We start from the raw sequence: 20,508 nt of genomic DNA on the forward strand, positions 1-20,508 counted from the left end.
CCTTCTGAAAGGCAAGTCCTAGGCTCTGTGGTTTAACCCACAGCGCCACCCATGTCCCTTCGCTGGTATAGGGTGATATGCAAATTTAATAAGTAAGTAAGTAAATAAAAATAAAAAACATTAGGACATCAAGAAGAACTTTCTGACAGCAAGAGCTGTTCCGACAGTGGAACAGACTCTCCTTCCTTGGAGATTTTTAAAAAGCAGACGTTGGGTGCTTGGCTGGAGCAGTGGGGTTGGGCTGGATGACCCTCGGGGGTCCCTTCCACCTCTCTATAATAATTGGGCAGACCAGTGCCGAGCGCCTTCATCGCATAATAATAATAATAATAATAATAATAATAATAATAATTTATTATTTATACTCTGCCCATCTGGCTGGGTTTCCCCAGCCACTCTGGGCGGCTTCCAAAAAAACACTAAAAATACAATAACCTATTAAACATTAAAAGTTTCCCTAAACAGGGCTGCCTTCAGATGTCTTCGAAAAGTTTGGTAGTTATTTTTCTCTTTGACATCTGGTGGGAGGGCATTCCACAGGGCGAGTGCCACTACCGAGAAGGCCCTCTGCCTGGTTCCCTGTAACTTGGCTTTTCGCAGCGATGAGGCACTCGGCGCTGGACCTCAGTGTCCAGTCTGAACGATGGGGTGGAGACGCTCCTTCAGGTATACTGAACCAAGGCCGTTTAGGGCTTTACAGGTCAGCACCAACACTTTGAATTGTGCTCGGAAACGTACTGGGAGCCAGTGTAGGTCTTTCAGAACCGGTTGTTATATGGTCTCCGTGGCCGCTCCCAGTCACCAGTCTAGCTGCTGCATTCTGGATTAGTTGTAGTTTCCAGGTCACCTTCAAAGGTAGCTCCACGTAGAGTGCATTGCAGTAGTCCAAGCGAGAGATAACTAGAGCATGCACCACTCTGCAGGCAGATAGGGTCTCAGCCTGCGTACCAGATGGAGCTGATAAACAGCTGCCCTGGACACAGGAGTCCCACATCATCCGAGTCCCACAGACGGAAAAGCCTGCAGGGGAGACCCTGTCCCCGTCCCTTTTCCCCCACCCCGCCACCCCACATCCACCCAACCCGGGTCGTCTCCCTCTGGCTTGGGGCCGCCTGCGGGCCGGAGCCCGGAGGAAGCGCGGAGGACGAGGCAGAGGGACAGGTTGAGCTGCGGGAGGGGGCGCCGCGCACGCGCACGAGGACGGGGCGGGGGGTAAACAGCCGCAACAGCAAACAACAACGACAACAAGAACCGCTGCCGCCACTGCTTCAGCAGCAGCTGGAATCGCCCGGCCGCACTGACCTGCAACGTCTCCTTCGAAGCCGGGTCACGTGAGCGGCGCGCGGACAACTCTCGCGCCGCCGCCGCCTCAGAACGTCGCGTCACTTCCCTCCCGTCCGCCGTCCCGCCGTTGCCTGGCAACCGCCGCACGCGCGCTAAGGCCCCGAGTCGCCTCACGCCATGAAGGCCGCCGCCGCCGCCGCCGCCGCCCGCCAGGCCGTGCTCGTCAAGAAGCGCCGGGGGCAGGAGCGCCCAGCCACGCGTGCGTGTGAGGGGAAGGAGGCGCTGCTTGGGGGCCCGAGGAGGAGGGCGGCGGTGGTCCCCGTTGATGCGCCTGGACCCGCTGCCAGTTTGAGCCTCCTCATGAGGCTCGGCGCCTTCGCCCTGGCAAAATGCGGGGCGGTTGGGGGGCGAGTTTTCTCCGTCGTCTTTCTGTCCTCTCTCTTCCTGCTGGGCTGTTGGTCAGTCAAAAGAGATTCGGTGAAATCAGAATAGATGGGTTTTGTCAGCAAGAGGTGGCTGCGACACGGCATACATGGGCAGTGCAGTGTTGAAAACAAATTTTAATTGAAGAATTATTATTATGTATTTTGTGTTTTTTGTCTTGTATTTTTATCATAGCTGTCAACTTTCAGATTTGAAAATAAGGGATCAGCAGCCTCACCTGTTCTTTATTTATTATTATGAAATAATTATGAAATATTAAATAACTTTGATCAAGCTAGAAAAACAAAATACATATATACCTAGGTATTACCGAAATGTATACCTACTGTTTCACTAAAGGACTTTCGACTTTGTGAGCTCATTTACCAAAGACTCGCCACGCCAGCAGCGGCACTTGTCATTCACAACGGTGGCGCTTGTCAGACTCAACGATGGCACTTGTCATTTCTCAACGGTGTTGTGCACGCGAAATTAAATTTGGGGGCACTGGGCGGATCGTTGCACCCTGGCGGCGCATATGCTAAAGACCATAGCTGTCAACTTTCAGATTTGAAAATAAAGGATCAGCAGCCTCGAAAATAAGGGATCAGCAGCCTCACCTGTCCTGGGGACAGTCTACGGGATATCTAACAATCTGGGATAGCAGCAGGAAGCAGCAGGAAACAGCGCTGAAATAAGGGAATTTCCCGCAAAAAAAGGGAAGGTTGACAGCTATGATTTTTATGCTGTGAACTGCCCCAAGATCTTCGGGTGAAGAGGCGGGATGCAAAGCGAATGAATGAATGGGGCTGCCCCTGAAGCTGGAGATTTCAGCTTTGCTGTTTGAATTTAAAAGCTGTAGTAAGCAGGAAAATGACACTTAAGTGTCATTTGGGTGCTGCCACTAACCCTGGTGGGGTCTTCCCTATCCTCAGAGGAACTGTGGCTTATATTCTAAGCATTTCATTTTTGCCCCGCTTCCCCGCTATCAGCATTTTCATTTATGCGGCCTTAACTGTGATAGGTTTAAGGTGGGACGTCTGGGGAAATCTTAAATAGCTCATTTCCCTAACAGTCTCCTAGCGTCTCATAACAGAATCCTAGACGGGGACCTTTTGCCACTTCTGTTTTCAGGTCATAACTTCCTTCATATAGCCAATGGCCCTTGGGAAATGTCCTCAATGTTGTGGTTATTATTCCACTATGAGGAATCCATAAGTTGACTAAGGCTGAAATCTTATATTGCTGGGGTCACTGGTGTGACGCCTGTAGGCATAGTGACACCATTGGGGACTTACTTCCTTGGTAGCTGTGAAGCCTCTGAGCACCCACAAACCCCATCATGAGGAGGAGAGGGTAGCTATCTTTGAACCCCCTGGTGGAAAAGTAGCAGGAATGATTGAGCTGGAGAAGGGCAAATAAAAGCTACCAGAGAGGGTGGTGCCCACCACGCCCTCCCAAAATACAAAATGTACCCAATGGCCCCAATATTTTGACAAATCCTGTCCATTGTCATTTATCTGGGAATAAGTCCCCCTGAACTCTGAAGTGTTTGCATCTCAGCAGACCTATAAGGCTTTAATCCTATGAACGTTTACATGGGAGCATTTGCACTGAAACCAGAGAATGAACATGTTTTTAGGGTTGCAGTGTGAAGATGTCTCCATCATACAGCATGCCCAGGGTTGCTATCTCAACCTGGTATGAAAGCATGATCATTTTGCCCAGAAGGTGAAAGAATCGTAATAATAATAATAATAATAATAATAATAATAATAATAATAATAATAATAATAATAATTTATTATTAATACCCCGCCCATCTGGCTGGGCTTCCCTAGCCACTCAGGGCGGCTTCCAACAAAATATTAAAATACCGTAATGCATTAAACATTAAAAGCTTCCCTAAACAGGGTTGCCTTCAGATGTCTTCTAAAAGTAAGTGGCATTTGACAGAAAACTTTTTTTTCATATCTAGCAAACGAAGATGATGTTGTGGAGGGAATATTTCTTCCGGTGGGAGTAGATCTCCGCCAAATAACTATACTCCCCAAAAAAGAATGGGAGAGGATTCACGATAGCCTCACCGCCCCAGCAAGAGAAGCAGCCCGGATTCGTGCTGAAAGGAAGGAGCGGAAAGATCTGCACTTAAAGTCTCAAGCACTTGTGAAAAACTGGCATAACACTATTGCGGTAAGTGACACACATACATTTCAATGCCTGTGGAATGTTTATGACAGTCCTGGTTGTATTTCTATCCTTTTTCTTACTACTGGGTTGGTTAGTCAAAAGCGTTTCAGTAAAATCAGAATATATGTGTTTATCAGCAATAGATTACTGCAACATGATATACATGGGGCTGCCTCTGAAGACGGTTCAGAAATTTCAGCTGGTGCAGAATTCAGCAGCCAGGTTGCTCACCGGGGGAAGATGGCTTGAGCATATAACAACAATCCTGGCCCGACTGTATTGGCTGCCAATCAGTTTCCTGGCCCTATTCAAATGGCTGTAAAGCCTTAAATGGTTTAGGACCACAGTGCCTCAAGGGGCACCTCTCTCCATATGAACCTACCTGGACCCTGAGATCATCTTCTGGTGCCCTTCTTCATATGCCTTCTCCATGAGAGGTCTGCAGGGTGGCAACACAAGAATGTTCCTTTTCTGCAGTGGTTCCCTTTTGGTGGAATGCTCTCCCCAGGGTGGCTTGCCTTGCACCTTCATTATTTATCTTTAGGTGCCAGCCAAAAATGTTTCTTTATAACCAGGCCTTTGACTGATTAAACATTCTATGGCCTTTTAAATATGTTAGTTGTGTGTGTGTGTGTGTGTGGTTGGTTTGATTTTGTTTTTTATTTAGGTATCTTGTGTTCTCATTTTGTATTTTTATGTTGTAAACCTCCCTGTGAACTTCAGATGATTTAATAAATAATAATGATGATAGTGATAATTTTATAGTGTGACCTGGGAAGTCCTGGGTTCAGAACTTGCCTCAACCATGAATTTTTCAGGTCAACTCATATTGCAATAGATAAAAAATAACACATTTACTGTGCAGACTGTTGAGCACTATTTACATGTACAGGCCCCACTCCTCAACCAGGAAAGCTCCCAGAGGCGCTTACAAATTGAGAAAAATAACACAGCCCCTGCCCTCAGGTTTACAGACTAAAAAACTAAATGACAAAATAGGAAAAGGGGATATGGCAGGGATCAAAGAAAATACAGGCACCATGATCTTAAAGGTACAAGGTTTTATAAATCAACAGATTGGATGGAAACAGGCTGATCATTATTTGTTTGTTTGTTGGTGGCTCCTGAGAAATAGCCTGGCAACCCAACCTACCTGGAAGTGACTGCAATGCAGCCAGAAGTTGTTGACCTTACTGGGTGGGGCCTTCATCTCCTGGGGCCTAAATGAAATCTGCCAACACTTTGTGGCATCCTAGCAGGTAGGTTCATGGCTCATAGACACCCAGTACCGTCATCCTCAGATCAGATGGTCCTTCTCACAGGACAAGCCTCTGTGAAGGTGAGGGGAGGAGTCTGCCCAGCCGGCAAAACAGCAGTGGCTGGTGATGGCAGATCCTTGCTCTCTGCTTCTCATTCTGCTGAGTATTAGTGTTATTGATGCTAGTTTAAACAACAACATTCTGATCCTCAACATTGACATTGTATCTGCAACATTGGGTGCCTTGCATGGTGTCATAATGTGCAGCATGCGTGTGCCAGAGCAGTGGGTTATATATAAAAAAAGTTCATAGATAGTAGTTTATAAATGAACAAATGCCTGTTTACTACTCTAGACCAAATGTCTTAGTTAAGTACTTTATTACAATGCATCATGCAAGGAAGCTGGGTGCATAGGGTTATGGGGAGGGGTGGTACCTCTGGTGGGGTATGCGTCATACTCCTTCTGGGGTAGTTTATCCACCTTTGGTCCCCACCCTGCCCTCAGCTCTCACCTGTGACAGCAGCCACTCCTTGGAAGCGGCTTCAGCTGGCTGGATAAACCAGGTGTGGGTAGCCGATGGGTCTCAAACCCTAGGTGAGTTAGAGTTTGCAAAGACAGGCTCTGGCGGATCGAATGGACGAGACTAATAGTGGGTCCAATGGTCAAGAAGGCAGTTTCTATATGTGCTATAGAGGGACGTGAGGACAGATGGGGCTTGTTACCTGGGAAGGTAGCCCATCTAGGAGAAGGAAAAAACTGATCCTAAACCTCTACTGCCTTGTGGGATATCTTCAGGAGAAGAAAAGGATAAGAAGTAAACCCTGCAGTCCCTAAAACGGTTGGCGCCTTGTATGATTCTTTTTAGCAACTCCTGCAGCCAAGCTGGTGCCAAACATATCACTCTGCTTTTCTTTCGACCAAATCAGCTAGACTGAAAGGGGGATGGGGTGGATCTTGTCTGGGCAGCACAGGACCTCTATACACACTGCCCAGGCTTGTGCCCCGATGAGGTCACTTTGGTGCTGCTAACACATCGGTTTGACTTTATCCCCAGAGGTGTACTCCATTTTTTTCTCGAGACAGACAGATTGCAACAAGAATGAATGAATGAATGAATGAATGAATAAAATATTGCATTGCAGGGTATGGCACAAGCGAAACTGAAAGCCAAGAAAGAGCGTCAGGAGAGGGATGAGGAAGAAAAAAGAAAGGTTGACCTAGAAGAAGCAAAGTATGAAGCACAGAAGCGAAAAGAGGCGGTGGCAGAATCCAAACTCTATCAGTACTACCAGAATGAGAGAGTGAAAGACTTCCATGTAACATTTATTATTATTATTATTATTTCACTTTAATGTGGGGGATATGTTCAACATAGAAGTTGTATTAAATGAGGGAAATAGGCACAATCAAAATGGCTGTTAATAAGCTTTGCTTGGGGTCAGAAGAAGCCGAGAGTATCTGGGAAAACATTGTCTAATACAGTAAGCCATGGGGGGGGGGGGACTAGCATTCCCATCTGTAAAAAACTGCTATCAGGTTAACAAATTTGAAAAACTGGTTTCATTGACACAGATTATTAATATTGGAAGAAGGTAATAGCTCTGTGTGAGGCCATGAGAACCAGCTTATGCCTTTCTTTGCAAAGCAGGCTAGTCACATCCCAAACTGTCCAGGAATGGCTGCCACCCCCACCCCCCCCTTATCTTAATGTGTATAGGCCCCAGACAGGAGCAGATTCCGAGGCTATTGAAGAAACACTGGTACAGGGACTCTGAGATAGCATCCTGTTTACTTGACCTTCCCCTATTGAAGAAACACTGGTACAGGGACTGGTACAGGCTATTGAAGAAACACTGGTACAGGGACTCTGAGATAGCATCCTGTTTACTTGACCTTTCCCAGTTGAAAGAAACTTGCTTTCCTCCGTCAACTTGTTTGATGAAGCAAGCAGAGCCAGCACCCAGCTCTCTGTCTCTACCCAGAGATAAGAGCAACCTGCTTTCCCCTGTCGGCTCCAATCCCTATACCTTTGTGGCATGAACCAAGTGACTTAGGCTCATGGGTCCCCCCCCCCCAACCTTGTGAGTTGACAAACTTCTCTAATTATATAACATTTAAACTTATATCTCAATAGTAAAAAGGTAAAGGGACCTCTGACCATTAGGTCCAGTCATGGATGACTCTGGGGTTGCGGCGCTCATTTTGCTTTACTGGTCAAGGGAGCCAGCGTACAGCTGGGTCATGTGACCAGCATGACTAAGCCAATTCTGGCGAACCAGAGCAGCGCACGGAAACGCCATTTACCTTCCCGCCGGAGCGGTACCTATTCATCTACTTGCACTTTGACGTGCTTTCAAACTGCTAGGTTGGCAGGAGCAGGGACCAAGCAATGGGAGCTCACCCCGTCGCAGGGATTCAAACCGCCGACCTTCTGATCGGCAAGTCCTAGGCTCTGTGGTTTAGACCACAACGCCACCCACGTCCCCATATCTCAATAGTACTTTACACTATTAAGATTGAACCATATATCTGGGACAACAAGCAATATATGCTGGCTATGTAAAGCAACAAATGCAGATATTTATCATATTTTTTGGACTTGTCCCAAAACGAAGATTCTTTGGATTGAAGTATGTAAAATAAACTGATGTTATTAACAGGGTATACATTTCTAATGAACCCACATACCCAATATTGTTTGGGTATGTGAAATGTCATGTTTTAACAGACAATAGAGAAATGGTCATAATGTTGCTTCCTAAGTGGAAAGAAGAAAAAATGCTTATCAGCAGAGAACTGGGTAATCAAAATATGGGAGGTTGTAAATATGATACAATCGACAAACATGGTCAGAGTTAGAAAGGGAAGACAACCTCATGATCATTTTATAAAGTAGTTAAATTTGTGTATAATATATTGGAATAACAAAGCACAAGACAATATAAACCCACACGTTATTAAGTATAATGTAACTTAACTTTCAGAGTTCTCTCTCTTAACACATTAGTAATTATCAGCTACTGTTGTTAAGGGGAAACATCATTTGTATAATACTTACATCACTGGTGCATCGTTTATTGCTTTAAAATATTGTTTGTTGTTTAAATAAAACAATAAAAAGAATCCCTATCAAACGTTGCAATTTTATTTTGCAGAGAGCCCTCTTACTTACCGAATGCATAAAAGAAAGAGATGCTCAGATTGAATTTAAAAAGGTAAAAGAAAACCTGTACCGCTGCAGAGATGAAGAAGTAGAACGTGAACGTCAAAAAGCTGTACGAAAAGAGGAGGAAAAGATTAGAGAGAACCGTAGGAAGAGAGTGCAACTCAGCAAGGATCAACTGGAACAGTAAATATAATTAGCAGAGCTCTTTTTTAAGCCCACAGAATAAAATAAATGTGTCATTTGTGGCATAAGCACATTGCCCCATAAAGCAACAACATAGAAACTGATCTGTTTTAACATTTGCTGGGGGATGGGGCAGGAAAGCAAAACATACCATATTGGACCATGTTCTGAATTAGCAGCTGTGACTCCTTACTCCCTCTCGCTGCTGGAAGGAAGTTGCACTCCAAGTACCATTCGCCCTGGGACTCCAGAAGTGAGGGGAAGGCCTCTGTTGCTAGTCAACAGAATAAGGACCTTTGCAGGGATGCTGCATCTTTTCTCTTTTAGGAAGAATACAAGTGGCGAGCTGAAGGCCAGTCTGGCCTCAATCAATGGCCAGACAGTGATGATGATGATGATTTATTAATTATACCCCGCCCATCCGGCTGGGTTTCCTCAGCCACTCTGGGTGACTCCCAACAGATTAAAAACATAATAAAACATCAAATATTAAAAACCTCCCTAAACGGGGCTGCCTTCAGATATCTTCTAAAAGTCAGATAGTTGTTTATTTCCTTGACATCTGGTGGGAGGGCATTCCACAGGGCGGGTGCCACAACCAAGAAGGCCTTCTGTCTGGTCCCCCCCCCCCTTAAATGAAAGAACACTAGGCTCCAACTGCCAGTTGATCTGAGAGTTCAGAATTAAACAGCTAAGGACCGCAATACCTTAAGGACCGCCTCTTTCCATAAGAACCTACCGGACCCTGAGATCATCTTCTGAGGCCCTCCTTCATGTGCCTCCTCGAGAGGTCTGGAGGGTGGCAACACGAGAACAGGCCTTCTCTGCAGTGGCTCCCTGTCTGTGGAATGCTCTCCCCAGGGAAGTTCACCTGGCGCCTTCATACCTTTAGGCATCAGGCAAAAACGTTCCTTTTTAACCGGGCCTTTGGTTGATCCAATTTGCATCCTATGCCCTTTTAAAACGTTGTTGTTGTCGGAAGGGGGGCTATTGGGTTGTTGTTTTTATTTTTATTAGGTGTTTTGTGGTTTTATATCTTGATTTTATTCTGTGAACCACCCTGAGACCCCCGGGTATAGGGCGGTATATAAATTCAGTACAGTGGTGCCTCGCAAGACGAAATTAATTCGTTCCGCAAGTTTTTTCTTCTTGCGAGTTTTTCTTCTTGCGAAGCACGGTTTCCCATAGGAATGCATTGAAAATCAATTAATGCGTTCCTATGGAAACCGCTTGCCAGGCTGGCGGTGCAGAGAAGGGCTTTTCTCCCCACCGCAAGCCTTCAGGACAGGTACGGGAACAGAGGGGAAGGGGCGCAGCGCTTCTCCTCTGTTCCCGGGGCTTGCGGTGGGAGGAGGGTTTTTCCTCCCCACCGCCAACATTCAGAACAGCATTCTGAATGTTGGCGGTGGGAAGGAAAACCCTCCTCCCACCGCAAGTCTTCAGGACAGCCATCCGAAGGCTGGCGTGGGGAGAAGGGCTTTCCACCCCACCGCCAGCCTTCGGAGCAGCCTTCCGAAGGCTGGCGCGGGGAGAAGGGCTTTTCTCCCCACCGCCAGCCTTCGGAGGAGCCTTCCGAAGGCTGGCGCGGGGAGAAGGGCTTTCCGCCCCACCGCCAGCCTTCGGAGGAGCCTTCCGAAGGCTGGCGCGGGGAGAAGGGCTTTCCGCCCCACCGCCAGCCTTCGGAGGAGCCTTCCGAAGGCTGGCGCGGGGAGAAGGGCTTTTCTCCCCACCGCCAGCCTTCGGAGGAGCCTTCCGAAGGCTGGCGCGGGGAGAAGGGCTTTCCGCCCCACCGCCAGCCTTCGGAGGAGCCTTCCGAAGGCTGGCGCGGGGAGAAGGGCTTTCCGCCCCACCGCCAGCCTTCGGAGGAGCCTTCCGAAGGCTGGCACGGGGAGAAGGGCTTTTCTCCCCACCGCCAGCCTTCGGAGGAGCCTTCCGAAGGCTGGCGCGGGGAGAAGGGCTTTCCGCCCCACCGCCAGCCTTCGGAGGAGGTCCGAGGACAGTGGGGAAGAAGCGCTGCGCTTCCCCGCTGTCCCGGAGATTTCCCTATGGACTTTCGTCTTGCGAAGGAAGCCCATAGGGAAATTCGTTTTGCGAAGCGCCTCCAAAACGGAAAACTCTTTCGTCTAGCGGGTTTTCTGTCTTGCGAGGCGTTCGTCTTGCGGGGCACCACTGTAAATAATAATTGAGAGGAAGGCTACCCTAGTCTCTGCTTATCAGCCAGAGGAGCAAGGGCACCGGTAGGATTTTTAATTTACCCAAACTGTTTTAATGTTTTAAAAATCGTATTGGAGATAATTTGGTTGAAAAGTGGGGGTACACCTTTCGAGAGAGAGAAAAAAGAAGTCCTGCGAATAACCGCAATCTACCTGTACCAGTCTTCTTGAGCATCCAGATCTTCTGCCAATTGTAGAGGAACTTTAGACATGGCTCATTGACCAATCTTTTCTATGTTTTAGGATAAAAGAGCACGAACGTCTAGCAGAACTGAGCAGGCTGGAAGACAAAAGGGAAAGGGCAGAGATTCAGGAGCAGGTCCTGCTAAATCAACAGGAAGTGCTGCAGAAAGAGCAGGAGGAGCGTGAAGACAAAATCAGGCGTAGAAAGGAGCATCAGGTATGAAATGGGAGTTAGTAGCCAAATGTATGGAACTTAGGATCTGAAAAAATGCATTTCAGTTTCCACTGGACTTTGACTAGGTGCTTAACTTGGACAAATTACCAGTCAAATTACTCACAGGCCTGCTTATGACAAACGGAGGGAAAGTTGGTTTCTGCTGCTTAGGCCAAGAGCTTGTGTCATTGCTTTTCAGATATTACTTTGTAGGGGAGCCTCTAGTTCAAAGGTCAGGAGAGAGAGGCTGCCTCCATGCACAATTTTGTTTGGATAGGTGATTCTTAAAGGTAAAGGTATCCCTGCCTGTACGGGCCAGTCAAGGGTTGTGCGCTCATCTCACTCTAGAGGCCAGGAGCCAGCGCTGTCTGCAGACACTTCCGGGTCATGTGGCCAGCGTGACGAAGCTGCTCTGGCGAGCCAGCACCAGAGCAGCACACGGAAACGCCGTTTACCTTCCCGCTATAAAGCGGTACCTATTTATCTACTTGCACTTAGGGGTGCTTTCGAACTGCTAGGTGGGCAGGAGCTGGGACTGAACGATGGGAGCTCACCCCGCCGCGGGGATTCGAACCGCCAACCCTGCAATCGGCAAGTCCTAGGCGCTGAGGTTTTACCCACAGCGCCACCCGCGTCCCTCATTCTTGATTCTTAGGGTGATTCTTAGGGATGTGCTAATTCAGCAGCTGTGAGGCTCACACAGATGATGGTGCTCTCTACTATTCCCAATGGCAGATTGGATATTGGCAATACAGTCATACCTTGGAAGTCGAACGGGATCCATTCTGGAAGTCCGTTCAACTTTCAAAACGTTCAGAAACCAAAGCACGGCTTCCGATTGGCTGCTCCTGCAGCCATTCGAAAGCTGCAGAAGCCCCGTTGGATGTTCAGCTTCCAAAAATAGTTCGCAAACCGGAACACTCACTTCTGGGTTTGCGGCATTCGGGAGCCAAAATGTTCAAGAACTAAACTGTTCAAAAACCAAAATACGACTGTTTTAGTGAAGGTGGTACAGTCTAACTCTGCTATAGTGTCAAACCAGCTGTTGACAAAGTTGCCTTCTGGGCAAAGTCTAAAGGGCATTTCCCATTCGTGTTTCATCACCTGTTGATATATTTGTGGAACCTGCATATGAAACAATGCCAATAGTCTCCATACTTGACAGAAATGACTTCTAGTTAGGTGCACAAAGGGTGGGGATTTGTAAGCAGTGCAAAAATTGGAGTTCAGTCATATTTTTGCAGCGAGTTGTCTGTATCGGGACCAATACAAGCCACAAGGTGCACTTTTTCAAGGACAAGGTGTCAGGAGCTCCATAACAGCTACACTGCTCCAACATTGGTACCCATGTTTACACGAGATGACATTAATATGCTTTCTTATATTTGCACTGTCACTACTGCTTCTTGCTCCTTTGATGTCGAAAACAGGAACAAATCCCTATAAATCTCCTTCTCCCAACTCTGTACTTTGCATAAATACATAACATTCTTCATGATCTTTTCTGTCCTCTTCCATAGCTCGGGCCTAGCTGGTGCAAACGCAGTGAAGCCTTATGTAAAGATTCTGCGCCACCCCTCTGTGAACCCGCACTTGGAAAGAGTTAGGATTGGGCAGAAGTGTCATTCCAGCCCCAGTTTGCCCAGTGAAGGCACAGGTCATTGGAGAGCTGCTGCTGGTGGTGCTCCCACTGATGGTAGCTGGCCAAGCCCTTGATACAGGGTGTTTGGGGTCTTGTGTGAAGCAGGGCCGGCGAAGGATCAGCAAAAAACAAAAATCCACCTTCTACCCTGACCAGCAGGAGGCAGCAGGGCTTCCTCCAATTATCCTCCAGCCAGTCGACTCTATAGTGTGCTCTGCTTGACACTTATTTTGGTAAACAAAATACGCATTCTGAGTTTTTTTGTGTTTTGTTTTTTTAAAGGCACATGTTGCTGACCAGGTGACTCTCAAGGCTATCGAGAAGCAAAAAGAAGAGGAAGAGGATGATAAAGTCCGAGCACATTATAGAGCAAAGCAGGCTATGGCTAAGCTGAGAAAAGCAAAAGAAGATGAAATGCACAGGTAGGCAGAATGTGAGCGGGAAATGGAAACACATTACCCAGATAAAACAAGGTACAGTTTTCTAGCATTACGGTAGAGACCCCATCTCGCACACCGAGATATTATGAAAGGAAAGTAACACTGCGGCTGTTCTTGTTTTTTTTTTTTTTTTAATAATATTTTATTGCAAATTTTAAACAAAAGAAAATCACCGAACATAAACAATACCTTCACCAAAAAGTAACAGACAAAAGAAACATAGGTAGACAAAAACATAAACATAACATAAAAAAGATCATAACTGTTCATACATCATTTTTTCATAACTATTTGGACTTCCTCACATCTCCCTTTCCTGCGTTCTCCGTAATAAAATTATAGGCAGCAAATTATTACCTTATTTCAGTTCTTATTTTCTAATTCTCATATGTTATGCCTCAGACTTTAAATATTTTTATCAAATGCCTAACAGCTTGGTTTAGACATAACATTACTTCATATTTCATCTTTATTATTAACTTCCACTTATTCTCATATATCCTTCAACTAAATTGCTGGTGCCATGTTGTTTCCTTTCGTGCACTTTCTTAACATTCATACAACTTATAATGTTTTTGTAAATAGTCTTTAAACTTTTCCCAGTCCTCTTCCACTGTCTCTTCTCCCAGGTCTCGGATTCTGCCAGTCATCTCGGCCAACTCCATATAGTCTATCAGTTGCGTCTGCCATTCTTCCAGTGTGGGCAAATCTTGTGTCTTCCAATGCTTGGCGATAAGTATTCTTGCTGCTGTTGTTGCATACATAAAGAAAGTTCTGTCCTTCTTTAACACCTTCTGGCCGACAATGCCTAAAAGGAAGGCCTCTGGTTTCTTGGGAAAGGTATACTTAAATACCTTTTTTAACTCATTATAGATCATTTCCCAGAAGGCCTTCACTCTCGGACAGGTCCACCAGAGGTGAAAGAATGTTCCTTCAGTCTCCTTACATTTCCAACATTTATTATCATGCAAATGGTATATTTTTGCAAGCTTGACTGGAGTCATGTACCACCTGTATATCATTTTCATAATATTTTCTTTCAAGGCATTACAAGCCGTGAACTTCACACCGGTGGTCAATAACCTTTCCCAGTCAGCAAACATAATGTTATAGCCAATGTCCTGTGCCCATTTTATCATAGCTGATTTAACCGTTTCATCCTGAGTGTTCCATTTTAACAGCAAGTTATACATTTTTGAAAGTACCTTAATTTTTGGTTCTAACAGTTCTGTTTCTAATTTCGATTTTTCCACCTGGAATCCTATCTTTTTGTCCAAATTAAAAACCTCCTTAATCTGAGCATAGGGTAACCAATCTCGCACTTTATCCTTTAATTTCTCCAAACTCTGCAGCCTCCAAGTATCTCCTACTTTTTCTATTATTTCCCAATATTTCGGCCATTCGGCCTCCATATTGAGTCTTTTCCGAGCCTTAGCCTCCATTGGTGACAACCACCTTGGGGTCTTGTTTTCTAATAAGTCTTCGTATTTTATCCAGACATTAAATATTGCTTTCCTGACAATATGGTTCTTGAAAGCTTTGTGAACCTTTACCTTGTCGTACCATAAATAAGCATGCCATCCAAAAGCATTATTAAACCCTTCCAGATCCAGGACATCAGTGTTCTCAAGAAGTAACCAATCTTTCATCCAGCAGAAAGCTGCAGCTTCATAATACAACTTTAAGTCCACTGCGGCTGTTCTTGCATCCACACCAGCATTTCCGCTTGCCTGACAACAATCCCCCCCCCGCCTCCCCATCATATTCTTCTGGGGGTTCTTCTTGGTCCTAACAGAGCCAATTTCAGGGGGGCGGGGGGGGGGAGAGTCCTGTTGCACTAATGAAGATTCTTAGTTGGCCTCTGCTAGTAGGACTTGTTTGTTGAATCCTGCTCTGTGGGACCAAGGACTCTTGATTCCATTTTACTCTGCTGTGAACTCTTTTATTTTATTTTATTTGACTGATAACATTTGCATCCTGCCTTTCTTCCATCGTGGAACCCAAGGCAGCATACATAGAGTTGCCAAGCAATCTCCCAACCTTAAGATCACTGATCTGAGACAATGTTTTAAAACTGTTTTTTAGACTGTTGTGTCTGCTGCCCTGGATGGAAGGGCAGGATACAAATCAATCAAACAAACAAATGTGCCCATAGACCTGCCTAGGAACCAGTATAAGCGATGAATATCATACAGAGGCACGGATGAGGAATAGGATGCAGCCAGTGGACCAGATAGTTACCTCGGTGATGTACTGTGGGCCATTCTGACAAGTGTCAATCACCTGACATCACAAGTGACTCCAAGCAAACTAGAATTCCTTTGCAGGTGCCGCTTGAACTGCAACCGCAGAGAAATATTCTTCTGCCACCAGCTTGAATTCAAGCCGGCCCGTCAAAGAGATACTTGCACTTACAGCAAACTATATTTGGGGCTTGCTGCAAGTGCAGATTCCAGCTAGCTTGCGAAGCCCACTTCAGGCAAGCAGCAACTCCATAGTACATCTGACCCCAGTGGGCACTAGTCAGCTGATTGATGCTGACTGCAAGCTGACTTTGGGTAGGCACCAACAGGTCGGGAACACTGTAGTGCAGATTTTTTTATATCTTTATTTACAGGCAACTCCCGATTTGCATTCTGGGTCATCACACACAATGGCAGAGTGCACATAAGCCCTCCTCCTTTTCCAGCCACATCCGGGTCGCTGCGATGTGCGTGTGCACAGTCGTGCGCCAGTTGGATGTGTGTAAATCAGCTGTTGCTTGTGTTAACTTTGCTGACTTTGTGTTAACTTGGTGACTTTGCTTTCACCATCAATCAGCTGAAGATCGCTGACAGCAAGCCTCCCTCACCGAGGAACAACTGGGAGCGTTTTAAGGCTCCTGATTGCTCCTTGGCAGCCAGCTCGCCACCTGTCTGGCACCAGGTGTCACGTATGGGTAGAGATACAGAGCACCATTCCTTCCTCTGATTGGCATAGAGAGTGTGGTTTTACCCAGTTTGGTAGTTTAATCAAGGCATGCCCCAGGCCTCCCCTCACAGCACGCAGTTGATGAATCTTGGCACTTATGGCTGAACCATTGCAGGTTAATGGAGGAGCACAGAGACAACATTACTAGCCGCCTCCTGGCTCATATGAAAAAGGAGGCTGATGATGAGGATGAGCGTATCGCTAGGGACATTGCAGAGACGGACGCGCAGCTGGAGAGAGAACGCAAAGAAAAAGAAGAAAAGAACAATGCTGAACTGAAATCCATCACAGAGCACAGAATGAATGTGGTAAGAAAAATAAAATTAAGCATGCTTTTCTGTTTCACCATTTCTTATTTATCAGTTGGGGTGGAATCCAGCATTGGGTCAGCAGTCTGCTTGCACAACTGGATTTCACTTTTACCTCTTCCCCCGTGCACCCCATAATAGGTTTCAGAGGATCCCCCAGCCATGTAGAGCAGATTTTGAGGGTATGTGGGAGACCACAAGGGAGGGAGAGAAAGGTGAAGTTGCATTGAGAGAGCAGAAGTTCAGTTTGCAAGTGGACAGTGTTGGATGCAACCTTCCATCTCAAAAAATAGACTTCTTTTACACAGGCACGGTGTTCCTGAGCAGCTTTCATGAAAGCAAATTCCATTAAAATAGTGGGATTGGCTTACACATAAAAGTATTTAAAAACTGGTTGCCCAGAATATCGAAATTGCATATATGTAACTCTTAATGTTAGTAGCAGGTTAGAGAGTCATCAGATCTTAGGCTTCACTACCACAGGATAAGAACTGGATTGTGTTGTTATAGATTAAAAGGAAAGAAGAGAAAGAAAAACAGGACAGACTAGAGGCTCAAGAAATACTTCGTGGACAAATAGAAGCTGATCGGATTTTCCAGGAACTGGAGAAAGACAAGAAACATAGAAATCATTGTGCAAACTTAAAATTACAAGACTTCCATGTCATGCAGATAGTAAGTATGGGCATTAAGTTTACAAAGTAAACTTCTTTAAAAAGGGCGAAAATGGAATATGACTTGTACATTTTCTGTCTAGTGCTTGAGAGGGCAGTCTTGAGTGAGAAAACTGCCCTCTGCACCTGCAAATGGATGAAGTCCCAGAGACAGGCTTCCTCTGTCTCCAGATGACAAATGCCTTAGAGAAAGGAACCTTGCATCCTGTCAGAGATCAAAGAAAACCGGGAACATCATCACTGTAGTGTAGTAGACAGAGGCTTGGATTCTGAATTTCTTTCTTTCTTTCTTTCTTTCTTTCTTTCTTTCTTTCTTTCTTTCTTTCTTTCTTTCTTTTTCATCTCTGTCTCTTTCTGTCTCTCCCTCCTCTGCACACCAGTCCTCTCCAGAGGGTTATAGGGGGTCCTGCACAGTGTAGGTTTCCGGGGCATTGCCAGAGGAAGGGGGGGGATTTTCCAAAATCAGATGAAGGGGATCTTCCATGTTTTGGAAGTGTAGGTGGTATTTTAAATATTTAAATAGGCAAAAACTGACAGGTTCCCTGCTCCCAAGCGGCAAGCAACAGTGGCAATGAATGAAAGAGACCGCATGAGCGCAGGGAGGGAAGAAAATAGACTAATGCCATTACAGATACTTAAAGCTTAGTTTCACTTGATTCAACTGGGATTCTCAGAATGCTGAAGTTTACATTCGGTAGTTAATGCTGTACTTGTGTCCCACTCACAACGTTTATTAACTTTATAGAACAAGGATTGCACCCACACGATATCATTTATCCTAGCTAGTGCCTCAGTCGTGCACTAATTATTATTATTATTGAGGGAATCAGGACACCTGTAACTTTATAGTTTCAGTTTTAATATATTATAAAATTATTGTTGGATATATTTAATATTTCCCTCCTCCCTTCCAATGCAGGTCGAAAAAAAGTTAAAAGAAGATCGTGAGAAACAAGCGGATACGGACTATGTCAGACAAAAAGAACGCATTTTATTATTCAAGGAGCAGGAATTCCAGAAGTATGCAAAGAAAATCATTGATGAGCAATCCAAGACAACTCGGAATCTTTACCCTCTTTTGAAAGCACTCAATGAAGGTGACTCAGGTATAAACAGACCAGTTTTTAGAGAAAATGAACAGCCATGTGAAAAGCAGCCTACTAAGCTGCCGTTTATAGGTGACACAGCTCAAGAAATGAAATGGTTAAATGAATATGAATATGGTCACACTAAGGGTCGGCTAGGTTTTTCGTGGTAAGGAAAACCCTTCCGAATGCTACAGTGAAAGTCTAATGCATTTTTAAATAACCCCAAATTGTAGTAGAAAATTAGCAAGTTTAAGATACCTTAATAAAGGTTGCAACCATCCAAATATATTTACGTATAACTTTGAAAATCCATAGATTATTAGATGTGTAGCATTTAGAAGTTCCAAAATAGCCATTCACACCTTTCTGTTCAGTTTTATTTCAGGAATTTCTACTCCTTTATTCCTTCAGTTTCTGCCACCTGTACGAACACCAAAAATAACACGCACTTTGCGAACAAACCATTTGCTGTACCTCTTCCGTTTAAACTTTTAAGGCTAAAAGCATTAACTAGCCACTTAGTTCTAAACATAGGATTCCTGATCAGGTATTTGCCTCTTGATGGCCAAAATCCCACCCATGGCTATTTTTCTTTCAATAGCCAGCATGCCACTCCCTGATCCCGATCAAGACTGTGGCATTGTGGGGAGGTATATGCAATTTAACCCTCGCTATGCTCTCAGTCTGGATGGGACTCCCCCTCTCCTGCTTTTTGCACTCGAAGCTAATGGATGTTCCCCTGGCACCCCCATGCACATAGGAGGCAGCGATCTGGATTGGGACCACGGTGCGAGAGGGGCAAAAAGAGTTAGAGCTCACCTACCCTCCATTGCACTGGTTATTTGTGAAAGAGAGAAACGTCATGCATTGGAGAGACTCAAAGTAGGGAGCCATATACAAAGAAGTAACTGTAGTTGGGAACAGAGGTACTTATCCTTTCCCTCACCCCCTTGACTGGGAAACCTCATCTGGGGCCAGACGGAATATAAAGTAGTTAGGGCTGCAGAATAAATGCAACAGGAAGACAGCATCTCTCCTGCTGCCTTCTGTTGTTCCCTTTCAACTGCCCCTCGCTGCTTTGCGTGTCACATTGGGAAGTGCCATCAACTTGGAAGATTAAAAGGAAGATGAGCAGTGGCTGGTTTTCTACACAAAGTAGGAATAGTGCGACCCTTAGTATGAGTAAGTCATGGACCACGTACCTGTAGATCTTCTGTCACCCCTTCTTGATCAATCATCCTCTAGCCTTTAAGCAATATTTTAATCAACAGATAACTAAGACCTCAGTATAAGTGCCTCTTTGATGAACAGTGAAAAGAAACAATAGTTTATCTTAAGTGTGAGGTGGCTTACAACGTAATAAAGGATAATTTCCAGCAATGCACTGTTTACTTGTAATAAAAGCTTTGTTATGACATCATTTTGCAATTTTGGAGTTGACATATTGCCCAGGGAACAATATTGTTCAGTGTTGACTTTTATAAAGCAAAACTGTTTATAGAAATGCGTTGGAAACCTCTTTACCAAAAAACGAATAGCAGTGGTGTTTTAAATAAAATAAAAACAATCTGCAGCATTTATTTATTACATTTCTGTCCTGCCTTTCCTCCAGGGAGCTAAATGCAATAAAAATGGGATCCCGAAATGGTTTTTCCCATCCAGGTACTGACCAGACTCAGAGCTACCTAACCTTAGCGTGGTTCCTGTATCATGAGCTTCAGATGTTGCTTAAGGCCAATTTAAATTGAATCCCCCAACCCAATTAGTGTCATACCTCTGGTGTTGCAAAGGAGATATGCAGACAAAATAAGTTTTCCTTTCAGGTTTGGAAATTGCTACCACAAGGTGGGTGCGGATATACAACTGGCGTTGGGAATTCAGGCATCTAGTATTTGCGTTGCATGTAGGTAACTTGTTGGTTCCATGCTTCTCAGTAAGCCACAATATGAGGCCACCAACAGGCAAGGTAGGGGGATCTACCTACTGGGGAACTCCCCTGGTATAAAGGGATACATTAGTTTGTAGTTTTAGTGATGTCACCCGGAGATAGTAGCTTAGCTTCAGAGTTCTACTTATTAGCAGCTGCCGCAAGGCCAACCAGTTCAACAGCGAAGAGCCCATGGAAAATCTTGATGCTGAAGCTGGGATACAGGTTACATTCCAGAAAACACCTCTCCACAAAGGCTAGGATTCAAAATCCTATTTTGTAGTAAAACAGGGTCCTTTGGGGATGCAGAACCAGAGACATGCAAAGTGGCATACAACAGAG

At 45.3% G+C, this 20,508-nt stretch overlaps 2 protein-coding genes across 3 annotated transcripts in view; one reads left to right on the forward strand and one right to left on the reverse strand.

The window, feature by feature from the left end:
* Nucleotides 1-20,508, reverse strand: part of PHOSPHO2 (phosphatase, orphan 2) — a 266,822-nt gene that overhangs the window by 6,469 nt on the left and 239,845 nt on the right. The window lies entirely within an intron of this gene.
* CFAP210 (cilia and flagella associated protein 210) lies at nucleotides 1,417-19,826 on the forward strand. Of its 2 annotated transcripts, none has more exons than XM_081175163.1 (9): nucleotides 1,417-1,543; nucleotides 3,686-3,900; nucleotides 6,301-6,474; nucleotides 8,314-8,507; nucleotides 10,964-11,120; nucleotides 13,042-13,181; nucleotides 16,285-16,477; nucleotides 16,988-17,152; nucleotides 18,071-19,826. In XM_081175163.1, exons 1-9 carry the CDS (start codon nucleotides 1,462-1,464, stop codon nucleotides 18,407-18,409), a joined length of 1,659 nt encoding a protein of 552 aa, XP_081031289.1. In that variant the 5' UTR covers nucleotides 1,417-1,461; the 3' UTR covers nucleotides 18,410-19,826. The 2 variants fall into 2 exon arrangements, with proteins under 2 accessions (XP_081031289.1, XP_081031288.1); XM_081175162.1 differs by having other exon boundaries at nucleotides 1,446-1,549.

The sequence above is a fragment of the Podarcis bocagei genome (assembly GCF_964188305.1).
Source record: "Podarcis bocagei genome assembly, chromosome: 1".
In the NCBI taxonomy this organism is placed as follows: Eukaryota; Metazoa; Chordata; class Lepidosauria; order Squamata; family Lacertidae; genus Podarcis; species Podarcis bocagei.